The 11,268-nt window shown below is 53.9% G+C and overlaps 2 protein-coding genes across 2 annotated transcripts; both read right to left on the bottom strand.

The window, feature by feature from the left end:
* Window positions 1–2,591: 2,591 nt before the first annotated feature.
* Window positions 2,592–5,616, bottom strand: RBM15B (RNA binding motif protein 15B). Its single transcript, XM_004676115.2, has one exon. It carries the CDS (start codon window positions 5,571–5,573, stop codon window positions 2,883–2,885), a length of 2,691 nt encoding a protein of 896 aa, XP_004676172.1. The 5' UTR covers window positions 5,574–5,616; the 3' UTR covers window positions 2,592–2,882.
* Window positions 5,617–7,620: 2,004 nt separating this feature from the next.
* MANF (mesencephalic astrocyte-derived neurotrophic factor) lies at window positions 7,621–11,266 on the bottom strand (the record flags this gene model as incomplete). The annotated part of the gene is made up of 4 exons (XM_012735169.1): window positions 7,621–8,427; window positions 9,537–9,678; window positions 10,361–10,488; window positions 11,185–11,266. Coding segments are annotated over 4 exons (537 nt in total), but the record flags the coding sequence as incomplete, so codon positions are not given.
* Between the last annotated feature and the right edge of the window lie 2 nt (window positions 11,267–11,268).

Genomic DNA, 11,268 nt, shown 5'->3' on the forward strand with positions numbered 1-11,268 from the left:
CTTTGCCAAGAGAAGAGGGGATGTATTTGGTTATTGGGTAAACAAACAAGACCAAACAGCTAAAACTCACCAGCGGCTGGCAAAGCCCTGCTGGCACCATACAGTTTTCTACTCACTGAAGTGGGCCAGTGTCACATCGGTACCTCAGCAGTCCTCTACAGAGCAGAGGTGTCAGTGCTTACAACTTGCTTCATGCCTCGGCTCAGATGGGCTAATACCTAACCAGTGACACAGTCTCACTGCTGGTGCTGATGCATTGAAAGAAAACAGGTAAAAAAAATCAAGTAGAATTCTAGCTATTCACTGAGCCACTGTCTCCCTGAACTCCACCCAGAGCTCTTGGGAATGCCCACAGGTCTCTCAAGGGGAGATGAGGCCTCCAATAGGGAAGTAGAATTCTGGTTGACTTGACAACATACCCTTAGGAAAGTACCCTGAGAGGCTAAAGAACTATCTTTCTTACCTACTAGGGCTGAAGAGCCGAGAAAACACATGGAATAGTAACAGATCAACAACAAGGCAGACTGTTAATTTCTGCTTTTAAGCAACACCTTAGGACCTGAACCCCTTGTGGAGGCACTGGATATATGAGATTCAATAATTTGCTCTCTGGGGGCAGTCTCATACATCAGCCAGAGCCTTGGTCTACACACACTAGCCTGGCCATGTCTTTCTGAGATAGGGTCATAGAACTGATGATGTCTCAACAGCCCAGAAAAGGAAGTGGTTGAGAAGAGGGTCCGAGGAGGAGAGGAAAGAGGAAGGTCACACAGAGGGTTGTGGTTCTTTACAAAAACTGCAGTTGTCTTTGGGGCCAGAGAGGACATGCCTCTGGGGTAGGTAAGGAGTAATTAAAAGTGTTTTCTCTATGTAGGTATTCTAGCAGGTCTCTGTCTGGGGGAGCTTGCGGGTGTATTCTGGGTCCTGAGCATCCTTTCTGCGAAGTTGTGGAGTGGGCGGAAGGAACAAGGCAGTACCTGCCTATGACCAGGCATTGTCAGGATCTGGAATGTGCCTTCATGCCACCCCATCTCATTTGCTCCAAGTAAGGCTGGCGGCCCACGCCTGCTCTGATGGTACCTACTACCTTGTGGCCAGATGCCCCTACTGCTTCCCCCCCTTCAGTATATGGCAACCATGGGCAAAGCTCAAGTACAAACAGGCAAACACATGTAACATTCCCTTGGGTTCGTGTTTTCCGTTACGAACGTGCTTATTCTCTCAGGGGCACCTGCTGAAGCCCTGGGAGCAGCACTTGCCCAGACACCGACCCCTTGTCTATTTTAAATCTCAAGATCTCTTAAAAAAACAAACAAAAAAAACCCCTGTTCCTTTCATTGTGGGTGGGGTATGTATTCCCCATACAGTCCACACTAAGCCGCAGCTTGGCCCCCATACACCTCAGTGGTCAGTCTGGCTGTTATGTGACAGGTAGTAAGTAGACCAGACCTGGCATGGCCAGTAGAACCTGAGGTTCCAGATAGGTAATTTGAAACTTCTCTCACTGGAGCTAGTCTCAGCCCTGACAAGGATCTTTTTGGAACATACAAATTCCCATACGTCCTGAAGAATGGCGTCTGGGCTGTGTTCTATGGTGACAACCACTCTCTGCCCTGGTGCTTGACACTGCTGGCTTCAGCTGCAGGAGCTGGTTATACATGCTGCCTAACGAGACAAGCAAACACAACATTTAGTAAGAGCCACCTTCCCCTCCCGGCTCAAGGATGTCTCCCTTTCTTAGCTTCAGTGGCTTTAGTTCCAGCACTGCCCAGCCCTCAGCAGCTGCGCCCTCATTTCCTCTCAAAAGCACCTGTTTCCCGGTGGTCTGACATAACACTATGAGGCAAGAGATCCAGGCGCACACGCTCACCTGGGAAACAGCAGTTAACAAAGGAAGTTTCCTAACCTGCATCACCAGAGTGCTGCGTCTTAAGTTCTTCCAGGGAATTCAGTGCTGCCACAAAGCTCTTGGTGACAGGGCACAACAGGCTTGCTCCGCTGACACATCAGCCCTGAACAAAGGATGAGCCAGAATTCACACACACCAGGAAACATTCAAGAATGAATCAAGGCAAGTGCCTTCCACCCTCCATTCTAGCATTTGGCTTCCTGAGGCCCTAGGAGTCAGAACAATGGTGGCAGCCGAGCCCAACACTGCCCCTCTTCTCCCTGCCCGACAGCACTACACACCTGCAGGTGGCCGGCTTCCCAGCAGGTCTCAGGATCCAGCACTGAACAGCAGCATTTCAAATTGATGGGGGACACACATTGTTTAGGGCAGGAAAACAAACCCTCAAACAGCCATAGCTGCAGGCTACAGACCTGAAGCTCACCACCTTTCGTATGGGCTCTGCTCAGGCTGGCATCCCAGGGTCCACAGCACATACCGAAGCCCATGCTCTCAGTTAAGATTAGACACGAACGCGAACACAGTCCCGACTCAGCCCAAAGAGCTGAGGGGCTGAGAGCCACAATCGCAAGGACTTTTAGATCTGGCAGTGCTGGAAAGAATACCCGGCATTTTCTGCATGCAGCGAGGTCTTCTAGTCTTTGAGAAAAAAACTTAGATTAAGTCAAGACTCTGAACAGGATTAAAAATCCATCCTCTGACAAAGGCTTTACTGACAACTTTCCATACAGTTAGTCAAAAAATAAAAAAATACAGAACACAGCAGACAGTATCTCATACACTAGAAGTCAACATGACAAGAGTCCCTTCTCATCGCTGTAAAAAAACCCCCAAAACCTAAGAACTTAGGTCGTCCACCCAAGGAACCAAAATAACCCAGCAGAGAATTCAAACCAAGGGATAAGAGGGGATCAGATTTTAAAATAACTGCTTTTGTGACACAAATATGGAGCTGAAAAAGGCCGGCTTTGGGCTAGGCAGTGTCTCTTACTATGACTATCACCATGTGTTCTTCTTCTAGCTTGCCCAATGTCCTTAGTGCTGACTGGAGGTACTGCTGTGAAAAGTCGCAGGGTGGGAAGGCATAGAGCATGCCCGTGCTGTCTCTGCCCTTGGACCCACCCACTGGCAGGCTGATCACCCCCGCCGCCTGCTTCTGTTTTAAGTAGGAGACCAGGTTCCTGAGAAGCCGCCTCTGTAGGCCTGGTTCTACCATGGGCATCCCCTCAGTGCCAGGGCCACTGGGGGTGGCCTGGGTGGCTAGGAGCACTGCATAGCCATTGGGACTCCCCTGCTTGATGCGTCGAGTGACCTCGTCCAGTTTGGGCTGGTCCAGTCGAAGGCGCTGCGCAATCTTCAGCTGAGTCAGTTTACTCCCAGAAGTGTGGTCTTTGAGGAGACCGCTGATAACACCCTGGTCTCCCTCTAGGATATGCATAGATGTCGGGAAGCAGCTGTTTTTCAACACCAGAAGCCCATTCCAACCCAGCTGCAGTGTCTGGGCATATTCTGAAAGATTCTTGAGCTTTTTGGTCTCATGTTTTGGCTCTTCCAGAGGCTTGGGCTCAGCCTCAGTGGTCCGATGATTGCGCTCGCTCTCTCGTGTCTTCTTCCCATGTGAAGAATCCGGAGCCTCGTGGTGGTGGTGGTGGCTCCGCTCCTCAGCCCCATGTCTGCTGTTGCTGAGGGAGTTGCTGCTCGATTCCTTGGTCCCTTCACTGGAGTGGTTTTCCTTGCGGCTGCGCTCAGGGGTGCGGTCGGAGCCTCGGTCGGCCTGCTGCCCACCACCCTTGGTCCTGCTCCGTTCCTCATAAGGAGAGTGGGTGGTCCTCCCACGGTCACTGGAAAGGCTCCTCCGCTTCCGCCTCTCCTCCCAGGGCTTGGGCAGGCCCCGGTCCCCATCTCCCCAGCGCTCACCGCTCCGGCTGCGCATGGAGCGACTGTAGCCCTCCAGACTGTTTCTGCGGTCAGAGCTTTTACTGGGGCTGGTCCAGTCCCCTTCCAAAAAGGTCCGGTCTCGGTCGGAGTACAAGAGATGCGGAGGGGTCCTATCCCGGACTCGCAGGTCAGCATCCAGGTTTCGGTGCCGGGTATATCCATCGGGGAGCAGCTCATAATGCACCGGGAGAGGTGAGGGCTGGTACTGCTGCGGATACCGAGTCTCCTCTGCTTTGGCAAAATCCACCCGCAGCCTGCGGTCCGGACCACCTAAGGGAAAGCCCCTCATCTTAGCACAGGCAGCCTGGGCCGCGTCCAAGCTCTCGTACTGGATGTAGGCAAAGCTATCGCCTTTGATGTGATCAATGGTCCGAATGCTCCCAAAGCGGTCAAACTCCCGGGCTAGGGCGGCCAGGGAGGTGTTAGGTCCCAGGCCACCCACCCAGAGGCGAGTGGTGGGGTTGGCCTTGCCATAGCCTATCTTAATGGGGTTGCGGCCAATCACCCGGCCCGACATAGCCACCTTAGCCCTGTGAGCCATGTCCAGGTTCTGGAACTTGAGAAAGGCATAGGCACCGCCCTGGCCACGGGCAGGCCTTTTGATGACCACCTCCTCAATGATGCCGTATTTCTCGAAGGCCCGTCGCAGCTCCACCTCAGACACGCTGTGGTCCAGGTTCCCGATGAAGAGGTTGCGCGTGGCCCGCTGGTCGTCCTCAGGCATCAGGTCCTCCTCACAAACTGCTGGGTAGCCGTAGGGGCGCCCGCGATCGTCGTACAGTCCGTAGTAGTCCAGGGCCCGCTCCCGGGATAGACCTACCGCCGCGGCAGCTGCAGCATCGAGGGCGAAGGCTGCCGCGGCGTGGCGGGCGCGGGGCTCCCGCAACGGCGGGGCGGCGACAGGGGAGAGCGACCGCTGTTTGTATTGGTAGCCGCCGTGCAGAGGCAAGTAGCCGAGAGGGTCGGCGGGCGCGGGCGGCCCCGGGGGAGGGGTGGAGGCCGCGGCGCTACTGCTGCTGCTACGCCGGCTGCTCCCGCCGCCGCCGCCGCCGCCGCTGCCGCCGCCGCGCAGGTACACCGGTTCCACCTTGAGCGGGCGGTCGTAGAGCAGCAGCTGGCGGGCCAGGGCGTGCTGACGGGCCTCGCGCGCGTCCTGCGGGTGCCGGAAGTTCACGTAGGCCACGCGGCCCAGCTCAGGCGTGTGCGACAGGCGCAGGCTGATCTCGCCAAAGCGCTTGAACTGGTGGAAGAGCCGGTCCTCGAGGTGCTCGGCGGGCAGCGCAGGGCTCAGGCTGCTGATGAGCAACGTCTTGTACTCGGGCGCGGCCGCAGACGAGCCGGGACCCGCAGATTCAGCCCCGGGCGGCGGCGGAGGTGGTGGCAGCGGGGACGCGCGCGGCGACGCACCTGAGGCTCCCGGGTCCCCCGAGGCCTTCCCGCCGCGTCCCCCGCCGCCGGCGCCCGAGCCCGAGGAGCGGCCACTGCTTACACGGTGATTAGCGTCCCCGGCGCCGCGTCCGTCGCGATGCCCACTCCCGCCGCCCCCGCTACCGCGGGGTTTGTCGCGGGCCCGCGTTGGAGCGGGGTGCTTGGCGCCGCCCGAGGCCTTGTGCGCCGCCCGCCGCCCGCCCGCCTCCGCCTCCCGCTCGCGCTCCCGTGGCCGCTTGGCGGACGATGACGAGCCGCGCCCGCTCGGGCTGGAGTCTCGCTCGCTCTGCCTCTTCATGGCGGCGGCGCAGTGGGCGGGCGGGCGGCCCGCAGGCCCCTCACAGCGGCGGCGGCGGCGGCCGAGGAGGCAGCGCCCCCGGCGCCGCCATCTTGGACAAAAGGACTCGGCGCGGCGGTGGCGGCGGGGCGGGGCGGGAGAGGCGCCCAGGGGCTGGGTGTCGCGTTATCAGGCTGCGCCGGTCGTACCACGTGACCCCTGGGGGCGGGGCGAGAGCCGCGCGGGCTACGTGTCATCGGGCTGCGTCTTCTTCAGCCACGTGACCCCGAGCGCGGCGGAGCAGTGAGCTCTGGCGCCACCATGCGGCCAAGATTCAGTGATCGAAACACTCGCGACAGCGGGGCTGGCACACACAGCACACAGCACCTCAGCGGGCTGGAGACCTAGGAACCAGCGCTCAAACTGCTCTTGCCGGAGGAGCCCGCGTCGATTGGAACAAGACTGGCAGTTTCTACGGGTACTGAGACCCCGGGCCTTGATACAAAAATATCTTTTTGTGGTGACTTCCAAGTCTAGGGCTATGTTACCAGCCACTGAACCTGACTGGAGCCCTGGATTGCCAATCCCAAGGATTTGTGGCCTCATTCAAGTCTCTCGTTCCACATCTCAAGCCTTCTCTGCTCATAGGTTTACTTACTGCAGCTCGGGAAAGGCCATTAGGACCATAGCCATGCATGCATGCAGGCAAGACCTGTGTAGGCTCAGCAACAAACGGGGTCGATGTGTCTTGGGCTCTAAACGGCAGGGTCATTGGGCACTGTGCCGAGGCCAAGCCAGTTCATAGTTTCCCGCACTTACCTCTCGCTGACCAGTGCCCTCCTGTACACCTCCACCGGTAGGCCTATTTCTCCCACGGCAATGAGGGGAATTCCTGCCCAGGTGCTCAACTTTCTTGGGGTGGCTTCATTCTCTAGGGAAGAGTTGCTGGAGCCACTGCAAAATCAGACCTAACTTCAACCACAGAAACTAGAGGGAAAAGAAGGGCACTCAGCTCTTCCTCCCACAAGGAGAAAACAAGGACAGGGTAGATTTCCTAGACATCTTTCAGAAGCTCAGGACATGGCTTCTCAGGTTAAGTGGCCCATCAGTTCCCCAATCAGTAAGTCTTGGTCTAATAAGTGGCTCAACACTCTTGCTTTCATCTTGTAAGGGTGCTACACAGATATGCATTAATGTGATCCCAGATCTGACAAATTTCTTGGAAAGCACTGTATCTTAGTACTTCCTTTCAGGTGGTGTTTGCACACCAGAGGCTCAGATCAGACCACAGCTTAAGCCAGCAATTGGGTTTCCCAAATAACCTCACAGAGTAAAGCTAAAAAAGCAGACTGTTGTAGGACAAACCCTAAGGACCTCACAAGTATCATGCTTATTTTGGTACAGAAAAGCAAAAAGCAACTTTTTTTTAAAGATTTTATTTATTTATTCATACAGAACTGGGGTACAGGCCAGAGATGCGGACGGTGAGAGGATTCACCAGGGACAGAGTGGGGAGCAGAACAGGCAGATCGATGAAGAACACCTAACACCGCTGAGGGGAGCAGCCAGCAGGGTCAGGAGAGGTCTGCCCTGCCACGTGGTCACCTCAGGGCAGGTGGGGATCGAAACTCATGAGGAAGTGGCTTAAGCTTCTTAATGCAGTGCTTTAACCCGCTGCACCACCAGGGAGGGCCCGCAAAAAGCAACCTTTTACTGCTTATTTGGACAAATGGACTCCCGCCAGTATTGCAAAAACCCAATGAGGCAGTAGAGGCTACAAACGCTGGTCACAGGTTGTGGGCCAGAACAGGACAGTTAGATGGACGCAGCCAGGCCAAGAGCATCTTTAGAAATGTGACCAGGGCCTCCCTGGTGGCACAAGGGGTTAAGTCTCAGCACTATGAAGTTATCTGCAGCCACTGCAGCACAAATTCAATCCCAGGACAGGGAGCTACCTACATGGTGCAGCAGACCTCTCCTGTCTCGCCTGCTGCTCCCCTCAGCAGCATGTTTCAGTAGATCCACTTGTTCTGCTCCTCACAGTCTCTAGTGAATCCTCTTACTTCCCAGTGCCTCCAGTGTATATCCCAGTTCTTATATGCATAAATAATTTTTTAAAAATGTGACATTTATAAAACACATGCAATTATTGAAGACATTATTGCAGACAACCATACCAAACATACCCTCAGTCCTGCTATTACTGAGCGCCAACCTAAGTCTCTCCCACCTGTATGAGATCCATTCCCCCCCATGCCTCCCAGCTGTGGGATATCCTGCACATGCCTCAGCCCATGGGCCGTGTTATCTCCAGCACTGGTGGTTGAGGGACAGATGTGAATGCCTGAAAACTCTCGTAAGCTGGAAAAGTCTTCATTGGGGTAAAATGCTACTTCAGGATTCACTTTAATTCTCAAAGAACAGCTAGAAATTTTCTTCCTTTAATAAAAAAATCCCAGACACATTTTGAAGTCCTAGAGTAAACCAGCAACAGAATAAAGTGAACCCCCACGGGGTGCTGCAGAGCCAGCATCATCAGAAAAGCTCCAGCTTCACACCTGACACTGTCAGGAGCCCACCTAAAAAATAAATTACAAAAGGCTGTTTGGGGAAGGTACAGATGAACTGTTTTTTTGTTTGTTTGTTTGTTTGTTTTTTCCCCCCGTCAGTTGCAGCAGGGATCAGGCAGACTACAAATCAGTCCGTGAACTGGCTGCCTTGGGGGCATATTTAGGCATCAGTTCATTAATCTTCCGGATGTAGTCAGACTTTTCTGCACAACCTTTACAGGACTCTCCCCAGTCATCCAGGATCTTCTTTAGCTCTTTAACTCGGAGCTTCTTCAGGTCCACTGTGCTCAAGTCGATCTGCTTGTCTGGAGGAGAGAGCAGGGAGAGTGACTAGCTGGGCAGGTGTGGGCAGACTCCTAACAATTTTAGGGTGGGTCAGTTTACACTGCAAACCATCCCTTAAAAGAAGAAGTTCTACTGGTTGTGGGGAATAAGATAGTGTGCCAGACTCACTCAAGGTGTCCTGGTAAGGGGCACTGGTCCTGAGTTCCCTCATGTGCAGCCTGGTTTCATGGTGGCAGTGACCACCACAGACATGCAGAGTCACCAAGCTGGTGACCACATGGCCCATGCAGAAGGAACCCTATAGGAAGATGGTGGCTTCCATGCCCAAGTACCTTTACACAGTCAAAGTAGAAGTGAAGTCACTGCACAGTGACAGTTCCAGCCTGGTGACAGCAGAAAGATCTCTCAGCTCCAAAAAACAAACATGGGCCCTAGTCAGGCCCTTCAGTTGGGAGCTTACTCTCATTGACAACTTGTGAACACAGAGGGAACTTGTACATGTCCCAGCATTACTCTTAGAAGGTTCGACATGAGTGGGCAAGCACAGACCCTTAAACCTCATGTCATAACATGCTGGTACTGTACAGAAAAGGTCAACTATTCTTGGTCCAGACTCTGAAATTGTGGCTATTTTTTTCTACCAGATACCTATTCAGCAAGAGATGCTTTGGTGCTTATAACTCAGGCCTGCCTGTTGGATACAACTGTTCTTTACAAAATAGCTATCACTGTGCCTTCAGAGCTCACAGCCAGAATAAGCACATTAACCCAAGTCAGAGGACATCCCCTTTCTGCTCAAAAAAGAATGTTTCTCAGTTCATTTACACTAATAGCCTCGTCTTCTCCAGCCTGCAAGGCCCTCTGTTACCTGCCCACCCATTTCCTTCACCTCTTTCTCTCCCAGCGGCGGTCCCCTGGGTGAATCCCACCTCCTTCGGTTTACTAAATTGTCACCCGCTCAATAAGGCTTTTCTGAGCCCCCTCACAATGCTAGGTCTGCAACCCCAGCATCATCCAGCAGGCTTAGATACAACTTTTTCAGATGGCTGTAGTCTATCACCTGCCTCTCCTAGCTAGAAAGTACAATCTGACACAGAAGGCCCATAGTGTTTGTTTAAAACACACTTACCATACTTTAGTTCACAGATCTGGCTGTCCTTCTTCTTGAGCTTCTCACAGATCTTCTCCACAGGGATGTGGTGAGACAGAGGCTTCGATACCTCATTGATGATCTTGGTGGCTGCATCATCTGTGGCCCCAATGTAGTAGCACTGCAGCAAGAAAAGATAACAGTCTTCAGGAAGTGCCACTCAAAAGCCATCTCCTCCAAAACATACTGACATCGCAAAACGTCTTCTTTCTCTGCCAGGGCCTCATTTCCCTGTGCCCTGCCTGCAGTCGCAGATCCAGTCACTGTAAACCCAGGACTCTCTTAATACATACTTGGTCTCAGAGCTGACAGCCACCAGATGAGTTAAGAATCACCAGGGTTTAAACCTTTAAACAGAGACAGGAAAACCAGATACTACCAGGGAGATGAAAGCTACAGAAGCCACTGTTGCGTTAGCATTTCTGTCTTCAAACCAGCCCTGACCTATTCTCCCCCCTCAGACATGCCAAGCTCATTTTGGCCGGCATACACTCACAAAGGCTGATCCCTAGGCTAAGATGCTCTTCCCCCTTTGCTTAGAGATTCTTGACTGTTCTGTCTGAATCAGCACCCATCCTCTCCACCACACCATTCTGGTCCATTTTCTTCATGACATCCACCTGCATCACCTGCTGTCCTGATCACACCCTCTCTCTCTTAATACATCCAGCACCCACCACACTACAGGGGCTGTAATCAATACTAACAGCAAAAAAAAGAATCATTTCTCAGTTGCACTAGTTCAATGACAGAACCGCTGGCCTCCTGGGTGACCAGCGGGGGCAGGGTCATCAGCTACTCACCAACCGGTTTTCTTTGCTTCTAGCATCTCGGCAGAACTTTATAAGTTCTTTTTCAATAGAGGCTGGTGAGAATGTGACATCTCTGTCTTTAAGGTCCTGGTAAAATCTTCCCAGATAAGAAATACAAACTGGAAAAGAGAGGGAAGGGAGACGCTCAGCCATCACCAAGTTGCACCCCAATCCTCCAGAAGGAATTCCGCCCGCAATTTTAATAGCAGACACGGAGGTGGGCTTTTCATCACAAACCTTGATGAAGGTTTTTCTCAAGTGCCTACTGGTGGGCAGAACTTTATGTTGCTGGGTTCCCTGGTACACCCAGGGAATGCGGGGACCACGCATCACCTAATGAACCACCCACAGCTCCTTCCTGCTCTTTCCATAAAGTTTAAGCGGAGATGGAGCGTGTCCTTGAGATGGACTCACTGTGACCTCAGAAATGGACAAATTGGAGGCCGACGCGGAAAGCGTCCAAAATGCTGCTCATTTCCAAATACAGCATCGAACCCTTAAGTGTGGTTTCGCAGCCCCACCGGACGCGGCGCAGTCTCCGAGGCTGGCCCCCAGGACTCCCGACCCCGGACAGGGCAGCTCCGGAGAGCTTTTGCCCAGTGATATTCGGAAAGGACCACAACTCCAGCGTTAATTCAGCTTCAGGCCAAGTTTTCATCGCGATTCAGTCCCAACTTTTTTTCGCCGAGCCGAAGTTCTCTCGGCCCGGCGTTGCCCCAGCCCGTTCCAACCCCGGCCTCCAGGTTCCGCGGCTTGTTTGGGTTCCGGCCCGCCGCCAGGCCGGCCTCAGCGCGCGGACCCCGGCCTCGCCGCACCTTCGCAGTCGCCGGGTCGCAGTGTCCGACCTCCCGGCAACACGCTTAGAGCCAGCGCCACCGCCAGCCCGTGCGTAGCCAACA

Source organism: Condylura cristata, unplaced genomic scaffold, assembly GCF_000260355.1.
Source record: "Condylura cristata isolate star-nosed mole 26May11 unplaced genomic scaffold, ConCri1.0 scaffold00004, whole genome shotgun sequence".
NCBI lineage: Eukaryota > Metazoa > Chordata > Mammalia > Eulipotyphla > Talpidae > Condylura > Condylura cristata.

Excerpts from the sequence above, each read along its gene's own strand:
- RBM15B (XM_004676115.2), bottom strand. The coding sequence starts at position 5,573 with ATGAAGAGGCAGAGCGAGCGAGACTCCAGCCCGAGCGGGCGCGGCTCG.